The sequence below is a fragment of the Geotrypetes seraphini genome, chromosome 6, assembly GCF_902459505.1.
Source record: "Geotrypetes seraphini chromosome 6, aGeoSer1.1, whole genome shotgun sequence".
Classification (NCBI taxonomy): Eukaryota; Metazoa; Chordata; class Amphibia; order Gymnophiona; family Dermophiidae; genus Geotrypetes; species Geotrypetes seraphini.
In genome coordinates this window covers 27,801,959-27,825,144 of record NC_047089.1, presented here as the reverse complement: position 1 = coordinate 27,825,144, position 23,186 = coordinate 27,801,959, and the positions used below count along the sequence as shown (strand labels likewise).

Here is a 23,186-nt window from a genome sequence, read left to right as displayed (position 1 = left end):
AAAAGTAGGCATCGTAATCACGTCTACAGCAAGCTGCCTAATGGCAACTAAGGTCTAGTACGCATGGTTAAGGGTGATGATTTTAGGTCAAACAAACCAAAAAACTGCAGGAGAATGTACACGATGAAGGCAGTCTTTATTATGACAAATAAATCTTTTGAATAAAAACCTTTTACCAGGTAGGGGACCCAACACGGTCCGTGTTTCGGACTAACCTTCATCAGGGGTCCACTTTTGATAAAGGAGAAATTTTTCAAAAGAAAAAAGAGCCTTGAGCAAGTAACTGGGTTTCTTCCCTTCTAGATTCTCAAGACTTATCAATCCCCTCTTTTTGGCCTAGGGAAGCTTTCGTGGAGGTGAAAGACGACCTTTTCCACAAAGTGCTGAATGTTGCTGTGCTCCGGCCCTCGGACAAACACCATCCAGTCGTGAGTGAAGCCTTCCACAGTGGGTTTCTTCCTGACCTGGGCTCGGTGTCCCAGCTCAAGCTTCACCTGATGATTTTAGGAGCCATTAGACTTAGGTGTCTGCAATGTAGATCTGCGAAACCCTGGCCTACATTGCAGACGCCTATGTTTTGTGGTAGGTGCCTTTAGCTGTGATTCTTTAAATGGCCCCCGAGTGTAATTGGCCCACGGTTTGCGCCGTTTTTGTGGGCGGCTGCTATCCCTCAGGGCCCAGTTCTATTTAAGATGCCTACAAAATCGGCAGCAACTACCACCGTGCTAAGTACGATTTTGTAAAAGTTACACGCACCTTATAGAATCACTCTTAAGGCCAGTGCGTGTCATAACTTTTACACAGGCCAGCGAGAGCCAGGCCTAAATGCCTGTGCCTAAGTTATGAGCCAATCAGTTGATCAATTCTTAACTTAGGAACACCCATGATTTGCCCATGATCTGCCCATGACCATGCCTTTTCCAATTCACCCACTGGACATGGCGCATCACACTTTCTACAATGCATCTACCACGTTGTGCGTGTAACTCCTAATTTATGCCAATTAGTATCAATTAACAGGTATTAATTGGCCATTATTGGCACTGATAAAACCAATTAATCAATTAAGTTGTGCACGCACATTGGCTCGGAGCTAGATACAGAATTTGGGGATTAGTGCATGGGAAAAGGCTCAGTGTAAAACACATTAAAGCACGTCACAGCACCTCGCTGTTTGTGCGCACTAACATATGCATTAATTACTTTTGCATAATATTTTTAGCAGAGGGCATGTCACAGGTGAAAAATGGGCATGGAAGTGATAACCGACAAGCAAGTTAGGATTAGCATTCGGTAGCTGCTTAATACTAGATTAACTCAGGAGCACTTAACCCCTTCCTAAATAGGAAATGGGAAGTGTTCCTGTGTTCATTTTTTGCAGGTCTCGGGCTAATGGACAAATTAGAACAGAAAATTAAAAATTAAAAAAAGAAAAAGCCCCATTGTACTGCCACATTAAAAATGGGCTTTAGCATGTAGGACAGTCCCCCATTAAAACATGCTAAAACCATGTCTTAATGCGTTTTAGTGAAAGAGCCCCTCAGTTGTGATGTGGAATAATTTGCCAATACAAATAAGAAGGGAAGTTAATTATTTGAAGTTTTGTAAAATGCTCAAGACTCTTTATATGATATTGTTTAATTCTTTATTATTATTGTTTAAGTATTTAGGACAGTGTATCTCAAACCGTGTGCTGAGGCACGCCTGTGTGCCTCCTGAGATTCGAAGTGTGCCGCGGCACACTGAGGAGGAACAGCTGCGCTTGCCAACTGACTTCCCTACACGGTACTCCTTAGAGTATTCTGAGCTAGTATCTAATTGAAGATCCAAGTCCACAGCCATCTGACGAAGAAAAGATGAGAAAGATAGCTGATTCGCTAATGCTTTGCCTCGAGAAGGACTCGAGGTCATTGAAGTAGCCTGGGTCGAAGATGAGGCTTCGGCATGAAAAAAGACATCAAAAGAATAGGAAGACTTGGACGAGGCAATCGAAACCGCTGCATCCTAGAGGTTCGGCATTGGAGACCTCGATCGAGGAGTCGGTGTCGAGGGAGGAAGATATAGAGGCTTAGTTGAAGAAGGTCGTTCTTTGGAAGAAGAACTATGCCTGGAAGTATGCCTCGATGAAGGCCTCGATCGTCGATGAGAACTGTGCCTGGAAGTGGATCTCGAAGATCGAGGAGACTTCGCCTCAGAGACAGAAGCAGCCGATACTATCAAAGAATGGATAAGACTGGAGGCTATAGATCGAAGCTCCGGAGGCTTGGTGGAGGAACCTCGATGCACTCCCAAAGATTCTGCTCCTTGATTTACGTGCTTTAATACCAGACCAGACACTTACAGAGACTCTGCTTCCTGCAAAGAGTGTGGAAGCTCAGACTGAAGCAAAGGAAGCGGCTCAACCTCGCGGGAATCTGATGAATGCCCATGCTGGATAAGAGGAAGACGCTTCGGTCCCATATTGGTAAGGAACTGAATAAATTGCTTCTCCAACATGGTCTGGAAGGAAGCTGGCAAGGATGGATCCGCGTATGAAACCGGACCATCTGCTCTGGCTGGAAGTTCCACCGAGGTAGTGTGATTGTGCTTCGACTTGGAAGTCTTAGGCACTTTAATAACTACCGGTGGAAGTGGCTGCTGAGCTATCTGACCTGAGGAAACAGGGGAAGATACAGCAGATGTCGCCAAAGAGAGAGCCGCTGCAAATGACGAAGGTCTGATAAGGCTCAAGGTGGAAGCAGTCAAAGCAGGAGGAGCCTCGGTCGAGGCCGAGGTCCCAACGAGGAAGAATCCATCCCGAAGAGCTTATCCACTGAAATACAACGACGTTTGAAGGCTCGAGGTTGAAGTGTAACACAGCGCAGGCACGACTTCGGGTGATGTTTCGGCCCAAGGCACTTGAGGCAGCGACGGTATGGGACCGTAAGAAAAATCGCACGCTGGCACTTGCTACACTTCTTAAAGCCTGTGACAGGCCGGGACATAGAAGGAAAAATAGCCGCCGCAAGATCGAAGCCCTCGGAAGAGGAAAAAAATTTTTTTTTAAAAAACCAACTAAAAATGAAAGAAATAAAATAAGAACAGCGATTCGTGAGGAAAAAAAGTACAAACCGCGGTTCAGAGAAGGCACGAAGTAACAAAGTTCACGCAGAGAGTCAAAGAAGGACTTCTCGGCTCCGCAGAAAACTGAGAACTACGCTGGGTGGGAAGGCACTCGCGCATGCGCGGTGCAGCAGACTTGAAACTTCCAGTTTCTTCAAGCAAGTCTGCTTGTGAGGCGTCCGCATCTGGGCTCCGACGATGACATCACCCATATGTAAGAATAGCTGCCTGCTTGTCCTGGGATAAATGATTTTATTTTCAGGTAGGGAAAATGATTTTATTTTCAATATAGTGATTGAAATTTGTCAGTTTTGAGAATTTATATCTGCTGTGTATATTGTGTGTATATGAAAAATGAATGGAAAATAATTGCATTTCAATTATGGGGGCAGGATCTGGGGAAGAGCTTGGGTGGTATAGGGTAGAGTTTGGGAGGTCTGTGGTTGGGGGTACTCAATTGATATTTGTTAGACTTCACTGCTGGCATGCCCTACTGGCATTTCAGGGTGTCTGGAGGGCCTCTGTGCATGCGTGGATATCAATGTGATGATGTCATGCATATATGTGATGTCATCACGGCAACGTCTGCACCCTTCTGGGTGCCTTGAGCCATGGCCACTACCTTTAGTGTGCCAGGGCTCGAGCAAGTTTGAGAGACACTGATCTAAACAGATAATGTCATGGATACAGTTAAGGGGAAGTTAATCTGCTGGCTCAGTTGGTGGGAGAGGAGTAGGATTAAGGATTGAAGGCTATATCAAAAAGGTGGGTTTTCAGTCTGCTTTTAAACAAGGGAAGGGAAAGGGCTTGGCATACATGATAAATCATATACACTTACCCATCCCCATTTGCGGTTTTCGGCAATCGCAATTTCACATATTCGCGACTTTTTGGGGAGGGGGAATAAAAGAAAAAACCCCACAGTTTAGCCTTCCACCCAGCGTCCTGGCCTTACCTGGTGGTCTAGTGGGCTTTCGGGGCAGGAGCGATCTTCCTACACTCCTGCCCTGTGTAGATCGCCAATAAGAAATGGTTGTGAGGAGTCCCATCGTAGTCTCCAGAGACTACGGAAACTCACGGCAGCTATTTCTTATTGGCGATCTGCACGGGGCAGGAGCGTAGGAACATCGCTCCTGCCCCGAAAGCCCGCTAGACCACCAGGTGATGCCGGCGGGAAGGCAGGAGGGAGGCGGGGGTGGGTCAGAGCTGGACCAGAAGATATTTGCGGTATTTCACCATTCGCGGTCCGGCTCTGCCCCTATCCCCTGCGAATCCGGTGGGAGAAGTGTACTTTAGATATGATTCCTACCAAACCAAAAGGGCTAAAAATTCAATTAAATATTACCCAAACTGATCTTCATTTAAGAAGTTTATGTCCTGAGAACTTGGCCTATTGATTTATTGTACTACATTATTGGCTCCTTTTACGAAGGTGTATTAGGGCATTAACTCACGGAATAACGCGTGCTTAAAATGCTGCACGCACTAGCCACTACCACCTCCTCTTGAGCAGGCAGTAGTTTTTCAACTAGCGCGCACTAATCCGGTGTGTGAGCTAAAAACGCTACCACACCTTCGTAAAAGGAGCCCTATATGTACTTTATATCTAAATGTATAGCCCCAAAAGTCATTCCTTTCTCTCTTTTCAAATATTGTATCTATGCTCCTTTATTGTTGTTGTTAGTGTTTCTTTTACAAAAAAGAGAACAAGGAAACTAGCCCCATGGAAAACAAACAGAAATTGCCAAACTGGGGATGGAACTGTACACATCAACCAGAGATTAAACCAATGAATAAATATTTATTAAGAACCAATAAAACAGAAATTCTGTCCGCAAACAGATAAACAAAATAACTGGATATACACAAACAGACTAATATTAGTCTAAACTAGACTGTGGTGTAAAAAATGCAAGGAAAAGGACTTCAAACACCCGCACTGTGGGTTAACGATATTATCATTGTCCCCAAAACCTTGCAAAATAATTTTATTTTAAATCAACAACTTATTTATTTGGTAAATTAAGTTTTAAGAGGAAGAAACACTTGAGGAGAGGCTAAGATAGTTTAGATGAGCTGGTGTGAGCTTCAACGTGACTCCAGTGGATGCACAATACTGGGCAAAGTTGTGGGTTTCTGGCCCACAAATATCTAAGAAAAAGAAGAATTTAAATTAAATCATTAAATTATAGAGAGTGAATGTTTGGGTAAATTGGATGGACCATTCAGGTCTTTATCTGCCATCATTTACTACATTACTTAGCTTTGAATACCCAACAAAGATTCTGCCCTTTCACACAGGGCTTCTTCAAAGAAGTAAAAAAAATCCATAGGGCCCTAAGGGGGTTTACAAAGCCCACAGTAACTGCCACACTACAGGGGAAAGGGGAAGCAAGGCTGAAGACAGTGACTGAGCAAGTCTTCAGGTCAAGCAGCTGTTGAAAGGCTTGCACTGTGACATCTAGCAATTTATTCAGGGTAGGTGGTGGCATGGCTCTGGTTATTTGTCAGCTTCAGGCGATAATTTCATTAATTGCCTGCTTCATTCTGTCAGGAGTCCTGCCTCTCGAAGACTGCTGAAGCTGATGACCTTTGCGGTGCTGTTCAGCTCAATATTGCCCATAAAGAAAATAGGCAGTGAGAAAAAAAGCCCATGAGGATAGAAGTCGTGCCCTTCCCCCCTCCTCAGTCACACCTGCTGCTGTGCAATGAACTTAAGCGTGGGCAGAGTCTTGTTTACCTTTTGTCTGGTCCGGCTCAAATGGCTCAATCTCCGAATCTTGACCAGTTCCAAAGCATACGAGACAATGTAGGTCAACCAGAAACAGTGCAGTGCTAGTCGGACACTGTACCCAAACCATTCTATTGACCTCACATGCAAGTCATGCATCTGCATATGTGCCTCAGTTACTGTCAGCAGTACAGTGTTGATAGTCTCGTAGATGAAGATCCAGCCAATGTACATGAGCAAGCCCCGATATGACTGACGGTAGATGGATAAAAGCAGGAAGCAGCACATGAATAAGGCGATGGTAAGCAGGAAATAGACGAGGTAGTACAATGATGGAATAAGGCTCAGCACCCATTTCTCTTCTTCATGCTCTGATATTTGGTTTAGCCTCTGTCTGGCATCCCGAAGGTTGCCCCGGTTGAATACCATCTGCATGAAGCACACTATAATCATATAGATTCCTGCCATTTGGGATCCGGTCCTGGGGTTCATCCCACAGCAGCCAGTGGCAAAGTAGCTCCTCATTCTCTCTGTTCATTCAAGAGCCTGCAAAGGGAGAAATCAGCAAGTCACAATAATCCATACAAGATGAACAGAGGGAGCAAATGGCTGGGTCTTGGAAGGACCTTTGGGGAACATTATCTTTAGGTGAATGGCCAAAATAACCTATGGGTTTCATTTAGATACAGAAATAGGAATTTCAAAGGAAGGAGGCCTGGGGAAATATTTTATTTAAAAAGCTGTGACTATTACGAATCAATGCTAATGTGAGTTCTTTTCCTGTCCCTGCCCTATTTCTGCAAGCTCCGTCCTCATCTGCACAAGCATCAAACACTTTAAAATCATAAGTGTTTGAGGCTTGTGAGGTTAAGGCAGAGCTTACAAGAATGGGATAGGGACAGTGTTGGTCGAGTTAAGAGTAGACATGGATGGGAAGCAAGCAGAAGAGGAGGTCCTTATTAGGATTGATTTACTACTTTTTCAAGTAGTTCACTTGAGGCAGTGTACATACATTTCAGATTACAATACAAAGTATGACATAGTATGTTACATTACAATATCAACATATCAACAAAACATTTTAATAGCATAGGGCAATGGGTGCCCACAATTTTTGGGCTTGCGAGCTACTTTTAAAATGACCAAGTCAAAATGATCTACCAACAATAAAATTTTAAAAACCACACTCAAAATGGTTTTTATCTACAGGTACTTCAAGAATTTTCCCTATCTGTACCGGTAGGCTCACAATCTGTCTAATGTACCTGGAGCAGTGGAGGATTAAGTAACTTGCCCAGGGTTTGAACCCACAACCTCTGGATGCTGAGGCTGTAGCTCTAACCACTATACCACACTAATTTGAAGAAGGTTGCGCACGAGGTCAGACTAGTGCTTGAAAATGATCTCATCTAGGGTAGGAGTAGATGTTTAAATATTTTCTATTAAATGTCAAAGTGCACGCAAACATAGTGGACAAAACAGAACATTTTTCTTTTGTATACATATTCCCCATTCTTCCCCCGTCCCCTAATGCAAACCCAGTTCGTGAGCACTATAAATAGTCAAGAATCAAAGTCACATTCAAAAGTCGACTCCGTGCGTGAGGAGTGAGATCCATCCAGAAGTGTTCCCACATTGCCTGGAAGTGACGGCCTGGACCCCTGTCAAGGGCTGCAAAGTGCGTAAGCTCCAAAGTGGCTTGAATGATCATTAACGATCTTAGGGTAGGAGTGGATAAACATGTCCTGCTCTAGTTAGGTGCTGCCAAGTGTCACTCCTTGTGTGTGTGATTAGCTTTTCAGGGCCTGTCTGGAGTTAGCTACTTCTTCCATTAAAAGCCTGGGTGAAGAGAGATAGTCTTGTGTTAAATGAAGCCTTTCAGGGAGAATATTCCAGAGTGTCACCAAGCAGAGCTGTACATTTTCACTCATAACATAAAATCCATTTCTAGACAGCATCACCTTTAAGTTCTATGCGGTTTACAAAAGATTAGCTAAAAATAAACAACTAGAAATAGTTAGGAGTCTAGGAGCCTAAGAACTTAGAAAATACATAGAAACATAGAAGATGATGGCAGAAAAGGGTCATAGCCCATCAAGTCTGCCCACTCTAATGACCCACCTACTTGATTTTACCCATCCTAGAGATACCACATGTGTATCCCATTTCCTTTTTACCCCTCTAGAGATCCCACATGTGTATCGCATTTCCTTTTAAAATCTGGCACGCTGCTAGCCTCAATCACCTGAAGTGGAAGTTCATTCCAATGATCGACCACCCTTTCGGTGAAGAAGTTCCTGGTTTCGCCATGAAATTTCCCACCCCTGATTTTCAGCGGATGCCCTCTTGTGGCTGAGGGACCTTTAAGAAAGAAAATATCATCCTCCACCTCAATACGGCCCGTGATATATTTAAACGTCTCTATCATGTCTCCTCTCTCTCTACGTTCTTCGAGTGAGTATAGCTGCAATTTATTCAGCCTTTCCTCATATGGGAGATCTTTGAGTCCCGAGACCATCCTGGTGGCCATTCGTTGAACCGACTCAACTCTCAGCACATCCTTTTGGTAATGTGGCCTCCAGAATTGTACACAATATTCCAGATGAGGCCTCACCATGGATCTGTACAACGGCATTATAACTTTGGGCTTCCGGCTGATAAAACTTCTACGGATACAACCCATCATTTGTCTTGCCTTTGATGAAGCCTTCTCCACTTGATTGACAGTCTTCATGTCTTCGCTAATGATCACCCCCAAATCACATTCCGCCTTAGTCCTAGCTAAGGTCTCACCATTTAGTGTGTAAGTTCTGCACGGATTCCTGCTGCCAAGGTGCATGACCTTACATTTTCTAGCTTTGAAGCTTAGCTGCCAAGTCGAGGACCAGTGTTCCAATAGAAATAGGTCCTGCGTCATTCTGTCTGGCAAAGTGTTCTCACTTACTATATTGCATAGTTTGGCGTCATCGGCGAATAATGTGATTTTACCCTGAAGTCCCTGAGTCAGATCTCCCACAAATATGTTGAAGAGGATCGGGCCCAAGACCGAGCCCTGCGGTACGCCACTGATCACCTCTGACGTTTTTGAAGGGGCACCGTTCACTACCACTCTCTGAAGTCTACTGTTTAGCCAATCACCGACCAATGCAGTTAATGTTTCTCCCAGTCCCATTGATTTCATCTTGCTCAATAGTTTGCGGTGCGGGACGCTATCAAAAGCTTTACTAAAGTCCAAGTACACGACGTCTAGGGACTCCCCCACATCCAGTTTCCTTGTTATCCAGTCAAAGAAACTAATTAGATTGGATTGGCAGGACCTGCCCTTGGTAAATCCATGTTGGCGGGGATCCCGTAGATTCTTCTCGTCCCGGCTCGTATCTAATTTATGCTTAATTAGTGTTTCCATGAGTTTACTCACTATGGATGTGAGACTCACCGGTCTGTAATTCTCAGCCTCTGTCCTGCAGCCCTTTTTGTGGAGTGGGATTACATTGGCTGTTTTCCAGTCCAAGGGGACTCTTCCCGTACTCAAGGAAAGATTGAAGAGCACGGATAACGGCTCTGCCAGGACATCACACAGCTCTCTAAGCATCCTGGGGTGTAGATTGTCTGGTTCCATGGCTTTGTTCACTTTGAGTCTTATAGTTTACAGTAGACGCTGCTGGGAGTCTTCAACTGTCTCCTAAAATGTAAATATGAGACAGACGTCAATAGAAAAGGTTTAAACTCCTTATCCCAGTTTGCAACCTGGTATGAAAGTATCCAATAGTAATATCTTTTTAGTTTACAACCATTCACTTCAACAACAAGATTGCCACTATTAGAGCCTCCTTCAACAACTCACCTACCCTCCTAGACGAGATCATAATAAATCCTACAACAGATGAAGCCATTGCAGCCACTGGTCCAACTTTACAAAGGTGCAATGGTTGGACATGAACCGACTCTACAGAAAATATAGTCGAGCGTCATGCGACCTGAACAATTGCCTCTCATATTTACTTACAAATGCATCCCCCAAATTAAGAGCTTGCCTCTTGCAATGGATCCAAACAACTCTCACGGAAGGCCAATTCCCACAAGACCTAGGAGAAATCATAATCACCCCAATACTGAAAGATCCCAAAGGACCAATAGACACCCCCTCCAGCTACCGACCCATCGCCTCAATTCCATTATATGTTAAACTAATAGAAGGTCTGGTTGCCCAATACCTCACCAACTACCTTGAAGACCACTACCTACTCCACCCAACTCAATCGGGGTTCAGATCTAACCACAGCACCGAGACACTGCTAGTTTCCCTTCTAGATATAGCCCGACAGCACCTTAGCAAAGGAAGAAGGATGCTGATAATTCAAGTCGACCTCTCTGCCGCATTTGACCTGGTCGACCACACTATACTTCTTCAGATATTAGAAGCAATAGGGATCTCAGGCGAAGTATACAACTGGTTCCAAGGATTCCTCAAAACAAGAACATACAGAGTAAAAACAAAGGATCTTATATCGGAGCCTTGGACCAATCGCTGCGGAGTACCTCAAGGTTCCCCACTGTCACCCATGCTCTTCAATCTTTTCATTTCCTCCCTCGGTACCCTGTTAGACAAACTCAAAGTAACCTCATTCAGCTATGCAGACGATATAACCATACTCCTCCCCTTTGACACACAAGACCCGACCACAACAGACATCCTGGAAAAAACTCTAGAAGCAGTGGAAAAATGGATGACAGAACACAAACTGAAGCTCAACCCAGATAAAACTAAATTTCTACTGCTTGAAAAGGACAAAACCCCTTCTATAACTGAACTAAAAATAAAAAACACCAAATATCTCATACAGCCCACTCTCAAACTCCTTGGAGTAACAGTAGACAGAGGTTGCACTCTTCAGGTGCAAATCAACAAAATCACACAAAAAGCATTCTTCATCATGCGCAACCTTCGCAAAATTAGAAAATTCTTCGACAAAGAACAATTCAGACTCGTAGTCCAATATATAGTCCTAAGTCTAATGGATTATTGCAATATCCTCTACCTTCCTTGTTCCACCTACTTAATAAAACAACTACAGACCGTGCAGAAGAACACTGCCCTCAGAATGATCTATTCCCTTGGAAAATTTGACCACATCACTAACGCATTCCTAGATTCACACTGGCTTCCAATACAAGCCCGCATCCAATTCAAACTATACTGCATGTTATTCAAAACATTAAACGGAACGGCACCCACCCACCTAAACAACCGTCTAAACAGGAACCTCTCAACCAGACAGAGGAGAACCCAGTCCCCTTTCTCCTATCCCCCTTTTAAAAGAACTAAACGCAAAAAGATGTATGACAACTTACTAGCAACACATGCAGCTAAATTGGATCCCAACTTCAACTGACCTCAAGGCTTTCCGCAAAGAAATCAAGACCCTACTATTCAAGAAATTCACCCAAATGTCCTAACCCCTTCCTTTTCCCCTCTCGCCCCCTCTTAGCATCCTCACTTCAAAATTGTCTTAGACCTTACACCTTTAATTGTATTCCTCTTCCTGGAAAAGTCCAGCTATCTTTTTGATGTACTAGATCCAACATCTTTAATTGTATTCCTCTTCCTGGAAATGTCCAGTTATCTTTTTGATGTAATCCGCTTAGAACTGCAAGGTACAGGCAGAATATAAGCCATTAATGTAATGTAATTACATTACATTAGTGATTTCTATTCCGCCATTACCTTGCGATTCAAGGCGGATTACATCCAACCTAAAACAAGAATTACATTCAAAAGAGCTTTGAGAGAATTTTTGAATAGAAAAGCAAAATAATTCAATCAAATAGGAAGGAGCATGGCCAGCTAAAACCTTGTAATACACACAGCCCAACTTAAAGATAACCCGTTCCTCCACTGGCAGCCAATGCAATTTGCAATAAAACAGGATACGTGGTCATACTTTTTCAAGCCAGAAATAAGTCTTATCCCAGGACAAGCAGGCATGATATTCTCACATGTGGGTGACATCATCTACTGAGCCCCGACGCGGACAGCTTTTCAAGCAAACTTGATTGAAGATTCAAGTTTGCTGTGCTGCACCACGCATGTGTGCCTCCTGCTCCACTAGAGGGCGCATCCCCTCCTCGTGGTCTCCAGTTCGTTTTTTTTCCGCAGAGCCAAGAAGTCTTGTATTTTTAGGCTCTGCCCCAAGTGCCTTCTAGCACCGCAATTTTCTTATTTTTCTTCATTTAAAGTCGCTATGCTTATGTTGTTTCTCTTTTTCCTGCTTCGTCGCGAAGTCGCGGTTCAATTTGGTCAACCCGGGGGCTCCCGGGTTGTCGCGGCCGCGTGGCCTCATTGGCCGCGGCCTGTTCATTTTTCTATGTCCCGGCCTTTGACCGGATTCAAAAAGTGCACCTGATGCGATCGTCTTTTGTCCATCACAGATCCGCATCGCTGGTGCATTCTCTGCCTGGGGGCCGACCATCCGACTTGAGTCCTGCCCCCGGTGCACTACTTTTCAACACCGGGCCCTCCGTCGAAGAAAAGCCCGTATGGCGGATCTGTTTGCCGCCGACCAGCGATCTTGACCTCGAGGTCGGCCTCGGCCCCGGCCTTGACCTCGGCCTCGGGTACCTCGGCCCCGCCTCGAGACTCGACCCCAAAGACCTCGGGTTCGCAGAAGTCCTTGGCTCCGGGTAAGTCCCCTCTTCTTTCCTCAGGTTCCCCGCCGGCGAAGAAGCCAGCCTCGGGGACGCCGGCCGGGCATGGTGGGAGTTCCTTGCCTACGGTCCCGGCGAAGTCCTCTAAGTCCTCGGGACGTGCCTCCACCACCCGGGAATACTCTAAATAGAGGTCGCCCTCGGTGGAGTGCACTGCGGCCTTGGACATGCCCTCGATGCTGTCCGTGCCGGTTTTTCAGGACATACTCTGGGCGATGATCTCGTCGGAGCTGTCTGCTGCGCTAGCCCACCTTCACCCGGCCCCGACCTCGAGCTCGCGTGTGCCGGACCAGCCTGAGCCCCGTGTCGAGGCCCCTCGGAGCAAGGTGTGCCAGTCTCGCCGCCTCTTGTCCTCATCGGATTCCTCGCCGAGGCGCTCTTCCCCCACGGAGCTCCGCGGGGCGAAGCGTTGGTCGAAGCATGTCAAGTCCTCGAGCCGCAGAACTTCCAAGAAGGCCCTGAGTTCTCCTCCGATGCGGGGCCGCTCCCCGACGTCTCGTACGGGACCGCTGAGGGTAGCTGAGTTATCACTCTATAACCCTCGGATTCTATTAACTTCCCCTCGGTCCGGGGCTCCGGTCCGAGGCTCCAGGCTTTCACCGAGGGAGTTTGGGGACAGGTCTCCGACTTGACGTCGGTCGGTGCCCCTTACCCCGGCGTCGTCCCCGAGGGGCTCCTCGAGGCGACGCAGATCCTCGACCCCAGAATGCTTCCCCAGTGTCTCCCCGGTCTCGGAGCGCGGGTCGGAGCGGGAGCCTCGTTATTCGAGGGAGGCTTCCCCGTCCTTTTCCGCGAGGCGGAGGTTACGTTCGCCGTCCCCTCACGGGGCTCCGGGAGCGTCTCGCCCCTCTTTCACTCAATTTGTCCAGGACAGGGTCGCGCACTTGACTTAGACCTTCAGTCCGATTCGAGGTATTCTAAGGAGTATCTGGCGGAGCTGGATATGCCATCTCCGCCTAGGGAGTCCCTTCGGCTGCCGTTGAACCCTGTGCTCCGGCAGACCTTTCTCAGGAACCTGGAGACTCCCTATATGGTGACGGCTGTCCCCTCCGAGATGGAGTCAGAGTACCGTACGGTGCCTTGCCCGGGGTTTGAGCAACCGCAGCTTTCTCACCAGTCGTTGCTGGTGGAATACTCTTTGAAAAAGGCTCACCCTTCCCGGGTCTCCGCGGCGGTCCCTCCGGGTCGAGAGGGAAGGACCCTGGACAAGTTCGGCAGGAGGCTGTACCAGAACTCGATGATGGCCTCTAGGGTGCTAAATTACACCTTTACATTTACGTTCTATCTGAAACACCTGATTGGACTATTGGGGGCTTTCACGGCGGATTTGCCGGCCTCCCGTCGAGGGGCATTTGGCCTGCTCCTAGAGGATTTCTCCAATCTACGCCTCCATCTGTTCCATGCAGCCTATGATGGCTTCGAGCTTTCCTCCAGGGTAGCAGCCTTTGCTGTGGCCATGCGTCGGCTGGCTTGCTTGCGCCTGGTCGACATGGACCCTAACTTACAGGATAGGTTGGCGAACCTCCCCTGTGTTGGCAAGGAGCTATTTGATGATACCATCGAAGCAGCTACGAAGCGCCTCTCGGAGCATGAGAGGTCATTTGCTTCTCTTGTTCGGCCTAAACCTAAGCCGCCCACTTCCAGGCCTTTCCAGGCCCTCCCGCGCCGCTACCCACAGAAGTCCACTCCAGCTTTTTCGCAGCCTCTGCCCAGGCGCCAGCAGGCTCATCCTAGGGCTTTGCCCAAGTCCCAGCCGCCTGCAGCTGCCAAGCCGTCCCCGTCTTTTTGACGGGATGCGCGGATGGGGGCTGGCCTCCTCCGCTCCTCCGTCAGGCCTTCTTCCCATCGGGGGCCGTCTCAGAGCCTTTTACCCTCGTTGGGAGGCCATCACGTCGGACGCGTGGGTCCTTGGCGTGATCTCATCCGGGTACTCTCTCAACTTTTGGGAGATTCCTTCCGACAGCCTTCCAAGTGCGTGTCCTCCCAATCGGGCGCAGTTGCCCCTCCTTCTCTCGGAGGCTCGAGACCTTCTTCACCTTCGGGCGGTGGAGGTGGTCCCTCTCAGTCAACGAGGGTGGGAGTTTTACTCCCGTTACTTCTTGGTACCGAAGAAGATGGGGGACCTGCGCCCGATCCTGGACTTGAGACGCCTCGTCCCCTCGAGTCTTCACGAAGTGCCTCGTAGTGGTTGCAGCGGCCTTACGGTCCCAGGGTCTTCAGGTGTTTCCCTACCTGGACGACTGGTTGATCAAGGCTCCATCCAGGGAGGGGGTTATCTCAGCAACCCGACAGAGTCTGGGGTTCGAGGTAAACTTTCCAAAATCCCAGCTGTGCCCTCTCAGTCCTTGCAGTTCATTGGGGCCGTGCTGGACATGGTTCGCCTCCGTTCCTTTCTTCCTCCTCCGCGTCTGGCGGCGTTGGTAAATCTGAGTCGCCGGATTTCGCTACACGCTTCAGTCTTGGCGCGAAATGATGACTCTGCTGGGCCATATGGCCTCTACCGTCCATGTCACACCATTCGCCCGTCTACATCTGCGGATTCCCAGTGGCGTCAGGACCGGGACTCGATCGCCCGTCCCGTGACGGTGACTCCTTCTTTGAAACAGTCGCTCCGTTGGTGGGACAACTCTTCCAATCTTTCCAAGGGTTTGTTATTTCTCGCCCCTTCACACCAGAAGGTCCTCACCACGGACTCCTCGGAGTATGCTTGGGGGGCTCATCTGGACGGCCTGCACACTCAGGGGATGTGGTCAGCAGAGGATCGATGCTGTCACATCAACGTCTTGGAACTTCGGGCCATTTATCTAGCGGCCGTGGCCTTCCGGCACCTGCTTCACGACCGGGTGGTTCTGGTTCATACGGACAATAAGGTGGCAATGTATTATGTAAACAAGCAAGGGGGAACGGGGTCCTGGTCCCTCTGTCAGGAAGCTCTTTGGCTCTGGGAGTGGGCGATTTTCCAGAACATCTTCCTTCGAGCTGTTTACATTCAGGGGGAGCGGAACTGCCTGGCGGACAAGCTCAGCCGACTTCTTCAGCCGCACGAGTGGTCACTGCATTCTCAGGTCTTGCGACAGGTGTTCGACCGGTGGGGGACTCCTCAGATAGATCTGTTTGCCTCTCCCCTCAATCACAAACTGCCTCTCTTCTGTTCCCGGATGTACTCTCCGGACCGTCTCGAGGCCGACGCCTTCCTCCTCGATTGGGAGGGGAAGTTCCTCTACGCGTTTCCACCGTTTCCTCTGATCTTGCGGACGTTGGTACATCTCAAGTCGGTGCGGGCCACTCTGATCCTGATTGCTCCTCGATGGCCTCGCCAGCCATGGTTCTCCCTGCTTCTTCAACTCAGTGTCAGGGAGCCACTGCTTCTGCCGGTGTTTCCTTCTCTGCCATCTCAGAGTCGAGGTTCTCTTTTGCATCCCAATCTTCAGTCTCTTCATCTGGCTGCTTGGTTTCTTTCCCCCTGACTCCTTTCCCTGTGTCTCAGTCGGTCAGGGAGGTGTTGGAGGCTTCTCGTAAAGTCTTGACTCGCCTTTGCTACACTCAGAATTGGACACGATTCTCGTCCTGGTGTTCCTCTCATCATCTAGAACCTGTGTCAGTTCCTGTGTCTGCGGTTCTGGAGTATTTACTTCATTTTTCTCAGTCCAGTCTGAAGACGACTTCTATTCGAGTACATCTTAGTGCGATTGCAGCATTCCATCAGCACTTTGACGGGAAGTCCCTTTCACTTCACCCCTTGGATTCTCATTTCATGAGGGGTCTCTTGAATGTTCATCCTCCTCTCAAACCTCCTCCTGCGGTTTGGGATCTTAATGTGGTTCTGGCTCAACTTATGAAACCTCCGTTTGAGCCTCTGGATAGGTGTCATCTCAAGTTTCTCACTTGGAAGGTGATCTTCCTGCTTGCCCTCACTTCTGCTCGGAGAGTTAGTGAGCTGCAGTCTCTGATGGCGGACCCGCCTTTCACTGTATTCCATCATGACAAGGTGGTTCTCCGCACTCATCCTAAGTTCTTGCCTAAGGTGGTGTCTGATTTTCATCTCAATCAGTCCATTGTTTTGCCAGTGTTTTTTCCCAAGCCCCACTCTCATCCTGGGGAGGTGGTGCTTCACATTCTTGACTGTAAGAGAGCGTTGGCTTTTTATCTTCAATGCACTCAGTCTCATCGGACGGTTCCTCAATTGTTTTTGTCCTTTGACCCTAATCGGTTGGGACGCCCAGTTTCCAAGCGCACCTTGTCCAACTGGTTAGCTGCTTGTATTTCTTTTTGCTACGCTCAGGCTGGTCTTGCACTGCATGGTCGAGTAACGGAACATAGGGTCCGAGCGATGGCAGCTTCTGTTGCTTTCCTCAGGTCCACGTCTATTGAGGAAATTTTCAAGGCTGCCACGTGGTCTTCGGTTCATACTTTCACCTCACACTACTGTCTGGATACACTGTCCAGGAGCGATGGCCGTTTTGGCCAATCGGTTTTGCGTAATCTGTTTTCTTAAATTGCCAACTTCCCTCCGTCCCTCTTTCATTAGCTTGGAGGTCACCCACATGTGAGAATATCATGCTTGCTTGTCCTGGGATAAAGCACAGTTACTTACCGTAACAGGTGTTATCCAGGGACAGCAGGCATATATTCTCACAACCCGCCCTCCTCCCCGAGTTTGGCTTCTTTGCTGGTTATGTGAACTGGAGACCAAGAGGAGGAGATGCGCCCTCTAGTGGAGCAGGAGGCACACATGCGTGGTACAGCACAGCAAACTTGAATCTTCAATCAAGTTTGCTTGAAAAGCTGTCCGCGTCGGGGCTCCGTAGATGACGTCACCCACATGTGAGAATATATGCCTACTGTCCCTGGATAACACCTGTTATGGTAAGTAACTGTGCTTTACTGCAGTGTTTTGAATAACTTTCAATCTTGAGAGATTTTTCTTAGTTCCAGCCAAGTAGACTATATTGTAATAGTCCAAAATGGCTCATTACCAAAGATCGTTCCAACAATTTAAAGGCTGAAATTTGAAGTATGCCCTAAGAGTACACAATTTCCAGAGAATATGAAAACCTTTTATGAACTATTAAAGATAACTGATTACACATAATCAGGTTCTGATCAGTGGTAACCCCCCAAATCTTAATGGTTGGATGAATCGGATATTGCACCATCTTTAACGTTAATAGAAGTCTTGAAATTATTCTGAAGAGATGAAACAAAAAAGGTTTTTTTTCATAATTAAGCTTAAGTCTAAATTCAGACATCCATCCCTCAAATCAAAAACTTCCTCAACCATGTGTTTAATATTAGCAACAGAAGAACATGGTATTATGATGGGTCAGACCAGTGGTCCATCATGCCCAGCAGTCCGCTCATCCGGAGGCCCTCTGGTCAAAGACTAGCGCCCTAACTGAGACTAGCCCTACCAGCGCACGTCCTTATTCAGCAAGAACTTGTCTAACTTTATCTTGAATCCCTGGAGGGTGTTTTCCCCTATGACAGACTCCGGAAGAGTGTTTCAGTTTTCTACCACTCTCTGGGTGAAGATGAACTTCCTTACGTTTATACAGAATCTATCCTCTTTTAACTTTAGAGAGTGCCCCCTTGTTCTCCCCACCTTGGAGAGGGTGAACAACCTGTCCTTATCTACTAAGTCTATTCCCTTCAGTACCTTGAATGTTTCGATCATGTCCCCTCTCAATCTCTGTTCGAGGGAGAAGAGGCCCAGTTTCTCTAATCTTTCTCTGTAGGCAAGCTCCTCCAACCCCTTAACCATCTTAGTCGTTCTTTTCTGGACCCTTTCGAGTAGTACTGTATCCTTCTTCATGTACGGTGACCAGTGCTGTACGCAGTACTCCAGATGAGGGCGCACCATGGCCCGGTACAGAGGCATGATAACCTTCTCTGATCTGTTTGTGATCCCCTTCTTTATCATTCCTAGCATTCTGTTTGCCCTTTTTGCCGCCGTACATTGTGTGGACGGCTTCATTGACTTGTCGATCAGAATTCCCAAGTCCCTTTCCTGTCCCTTTTCGTATATACTCAAATATAAGTGGATCTGAATATAAGTTGAGACTAGAGAATGACACTGGGAAAATATTTATCACCATCCTTGACCTGTCCTCGTGAGCTCAGTCCCCGTCCCCGCCATGCAAACTGTCAGATCCCATCCACACAAGCCTTGATTAGTTATGATTTTATACTGAACTTATTTTATTAAAGTATAAAGAGACAACATTCTGTACAATTGTCATTTTATAAACATAAATAATACAGAGCAAGGATCAACAAAACTCCTGTCTCCCCTCTCTTTCACAAATATCCCCTCCATTATTGTGAAAACTGAACAAACCAAATTACTACAGAATGTTACATAAAAAAATCAAGCTAACAGAATACTTCAGTCACACATTGCAGGAATAGTGTTATGGGAGTGCAACTAGGACAATTGACCCCTGGTCAGAGAGAGAGAGTCCTAAGCCAGCTGGAAGTTAAAGAAGCACAGCCTGGATTTTGCGGTCCCCAGTTATGTCTAATACCAGCTCTAGCAGGATATATATTTCAAATCTGAAATATTCTAATCACAAAATATAAAATAAATTTATTTTTTTCTACCTTTTGTTGTCTGGTAATTTTATTCTTCCAATCACATTAGTCTCAGGCTTTGGTTTTGGGTTCTTTCTGTCTTCATTGTGGCATGGCTGGCTCCTGAAGGTAAAATAGGTGCAAGAGGAGCTGGGAAGAAGATGCCGCTTCAGACATGAGTGCAATTTTTTTTTACCCCTCCCCCCATGTATTTTAAATCATCCCCCATCCCCCACGTGCCCCCAGTACCTTAGATCAACCCCCATACAACCACATGCCCCCAGTACCTTAAATCATCCCCCACATACCCCCCAGTACCTTTAAATTCCATCCCAGTCCCCCAATCAATCATCACTTTTATATACCCCCAACACATTTAAATTCAATCCCAGCCCCCCAGAACTTTTAAATTCCGACCTCCCCAATCAATCATCATTTTTACATACCCCCCCCAGCACCGTTAAATTCTGTCCCAGCCTCCCCCTGTGGTACCTTTTAATGTTGGCGTTTGCCAATGTAGCAATGACTTGCTGGAACTCTGAAAGCCTGTGTTGACCAAGGTCTTTTGAAAAACCAGGGAGAGTATCAAAAAAATACTTAAAATAAGTAGTAAAGATAAAATTATAATTTAAAACCCTGGAGGCCATCATCAAATTTTGATAAAGACGACGGCCAAACTTGTCCATGGTCCTGCCCTCTCTTCTAGAAGCTACGGTAGCATAGACCGTGGAAGGATGACTCCTCTTTAAGGAAGATTCCACAAGAAGGGACTGATGAGATAGTTGTGAGTTCTCAAAGTCCTTGCAATGTACAGTTCTGTAACTCGTTTCCAACTTGCCTAGAACAGCAGGGATGGCATAAGGAGTTTCCAGGTTTCATTTGAAAGTTTGAGTAAGAAGCCTGTTAAGAGGGAGTTTGAGAGACTCCGCAGGAGGCCGAACCATACTCATTTCCTCTAAATACTCCTTAGAGTACTTAGAAACAGAGTCCAATTTGAGATCCAGGTCCTCAGCCATTTGACGGAGGAAGGAGGAAATTTATCCACAAGAGGATGGCCTCGAGAGGGACTCGATGACCTCGAGGTGCCTCGAGTGGAAAACGAAGGCGAAGCCTCCCTGGAGTATTGATATCCCAGCGAATAAGCAGACTGGGATGAGGCACTGGGAGAAGCTGAGCCCTCAGGTTCTGCTATTGATATCCTGGATCGAGGAGTTGGAGGCCTCGAAGAGCTTGAAGGCCTGGACGAGGAAAGCTTCTCTCTGGAGGAAGACCGGTGCCTCGATGAGGGCCTCGACTGGCGATGAGGGTGCTCTCTGGAATCAGGTCTCGTGCGAGGTTGAGGAGACTTCGCCCTATGCCTCGAATTGGGCAATGCCTTATGTGAGGATATAGGGCTAGAAGCTGTAGACTGAAGTCTCATAGACTCTGTAGTCTGGATCGAGGTATCTTGAAGCACTCCTAAAGACTCAACTCCTTGCATAGAGTGTGAAGATTCCAGACCAGACACTCACAAAGACTGGACTCCTTGCATAGAGTGTGTAGATTCACCTCGAGGCACAGGCAAGGACTCGACCTCTTGTGAGATTGCTGAGAGCCTAGGCTGGACTACAGGAAGCAGAGTCGAGCAAGACTATATTTCGTCAGTAACTGAACAAATTCCCGCTCTAAAAAGGTCTGGATGGTAGCCTGCAATTGTGGATCTGAGTCTGAAACTGGACCACTTGCTGAGGCTAAAGGCTCCGAGGATGAAAATGAAGAATCCTTCTACTTGGAGGAATGATGTTTGGGTAGCTTGAGGACTAGCTTGGGTAGCTTGAGGACTTGGAACTGTCTGCTGAGGTATCTGACCTGAGGGAAGCTTAGGAGACTTGGCAGATTTACTCGAGGTCGAGGAGGTTCCGAATGAAGAAGGTCTGATGAGTCGAGGCCGAAGTCGTGGAGGCAGGAGGACACCCCGTAGCAGATCTGACCGAGTCGGAGATCGAGGGTGTAGCAGAGGTCTCCTTACCGAAAATCTTCTCCACTTGCACTTGACAGAGTTTGAGGGCTCAAGGTTGAAGAGTAGCACCATTATTGAGAATTATGACATGCTGCTGTACTGATTTTGGACATTCAAAGAGTCTTGTATATGCTAGACTTTGGGGGGATGGGGAAGAAATAATGGGTCTAAAAAACAGAGGAGAGAGAGGTCTTGGTTGTTGTAGTGTTCCAAAAGGAGCCACGTTATGTGACTTGTGGGCCAGGTCAATCACTGCAATAACCCTAGTGCAAAAGAGAGAAGTTCCAGTTCAAACAAATTGCATTATGAGTGCCTCACATCCTGCTCACCACTTTCTCACTGATCTTATTGGATGTGAGCTCAACTAAAGACCAGTGATCTGAAATAAGCTCTAAGGGGGGGGGGGGGGGGGGAGGAGTAAAGGGTGAGATTTAGTGTACATCTGCAGGTTGTACTCCTGTTCCCAAAAGTGCAAGCCGACTTCATGCTCCAGCGTGCAATGTGCAAGATTCGGGTTCCAGTCCACGTTGCCCACTGCTGCAAGCAAAGGGGAACAGGCGGGTTTGCAAGAGTAGAGCCGGTAAAGGGAAGCGAGGATTCATCTGACCGTTCGTCCCTGTTCCCATCTGCCCCATGGTGGAAATAATAATAAAAAAAACGAAACCCACACACATATGCCAGCGAGGGAGTTAGATCTGGATTGTCCCATTTCTGGGTGCCATTTCTTAAAATTATGTGATTTTATTATCCCCTTCTACAGCCTACCTGCAAAATCTATGAGAACTAAATAATGCTCCTGCCCTGACAGATACTTTCGCTCTTTGGGGGGGAAAGTCGAGGTGAGATGGAGCCCTCAGCAGTCACTTCAGCTCACTTCCGCGCTTCGCAGCTCCTCTAGGGTCGTCCCTGGCACCTCCCACACATTCCTAACCGTTGGACGTTCAAAAACAAAGTCCGCGCTCGACTCTCTCGTCGCCAGATCTGTGTAAAACCAGGATTTGCAGGATCCTCATTGACTTGCATTGAGATTCCTTCTTCCTTGTATACATTGTGTTTCTTGCCGTCAGAGTTATTTTCCCTTACTTCTGCAACATATAATCGTTGCTTTTTGTGAGTTCAGCAATGGAACTACCGCTATATGGTTCTTGCAATCTGATTCTACTGCTTCATAAATAATTTAGGAGGGAGGGCACGCGATAAGTGACAGCGATAAGTTTGCGTCGCAGGGCAATAGGATGTCTTAAGAAGATAGCAGCACAACTTTGATCTGTCTGTTATAAAGACGTTTAAGCACTGTTGGAGCTCCTACAGTTTTGTTTCAGAAAACTTGATTATCACTCACTTTGCTATCTAAAGAAAAGGCAATTCAAACTGCTAGAAAAAGAACCTTAGAATAGTAAATAACTTTATGAAATGTTGTGCATCCCTAACCACAGTTCAAGGTCTGATGAGGCTCAAGGTGGAAGCAGTCAAAGCAGGAGGAGCCTCGGTCGAAGTCAAGGCCGAGGTCCCGAGGAAGAATCCATCCCGAAGAGCTTATCTACTGAAATACAACGACGTTTGAAGGCTCGAGGTTGAAGTGTAACACAGCGCAGGCACGACTTCGGGTGATGTTTCGGCCCAAGGCACTTGAGGTAGCGACGGTATGGGTCCGTAAGAAAAATTGCACGCTGGCACTTGCTACACTTCTTAAAGCCCGTGACAGGCCGGGACATAGAAGGAAAAACAGCCGCCGCAAGATCAAAGCCCTCGGAAGAGGAAAAAAAATAATAATTAAAAAAAAACTAAAAATGAAAGAAATAAAATAAGAACAACAATTCGTGAGGGAAAAAAGTATAAACCGCGGTTCAGAGAGGGCACGAAGTAACAAAGTTCACGCAGAGAGTCAAAGAAGGACTTCTCGGCTCCGCAGAAAACTGAGGAGACGCGCCCTCTGGGTGGGAAGGCACTCGCGCATGCGCGGTGCAGCCGACTTGAAACTTCCAGTTTCTTCAAGCAAGTCTGCTTGTGAGGCGTCCGCATCCGGGCTTCGACGATGACATCACCCATATGTGAGAATAGCTGCCTGCTTGTCCTGGG

At 47.1% G+C, this 23,186-nt stretch overlaps 1 protein-coding gene across 3 annotated transcripts in view; it reads right to left on the bottom strand.

Annotated features, from left to right (window-relative positions):
• Window positions 1–4,941: 4,941 nt before the first annotated feature.
• LOC117362986 (transmembrane protein 217-like) overlaps window positions 4,942–23,186 on the bottom strand; it is a 40,234-nt gene continuing 21,989 nt past the window's right edge. For 2 of the 3 annotated variants that reach the window (XM_033950089.1, XM_033950091.1), the window contains exons 2-3: window positions 5,843–6,379; window positions 4,942–5,253 (exon numbers count right to left, since the gene is read on the bottom strand). In XM_033950089.1, the coding sequence (XP_033805980.1) occupies window positions 5,191–5,253; window positions 5,843–6,358 (579 nt within the window). In that variant the 5' untranslated portion in view covers window positions 6,359–6,379 and the 3' untranslated portion in view covers window positions 4,942–5,190. Of the gene's footprint in view, window positions 5,254–5,842; window positions 6,380–21,872; window positions 21,926–23,186 lie in introns of those variants that run through there. The other variant, XM_033950090.1, reaches the window with a different exon arrangement.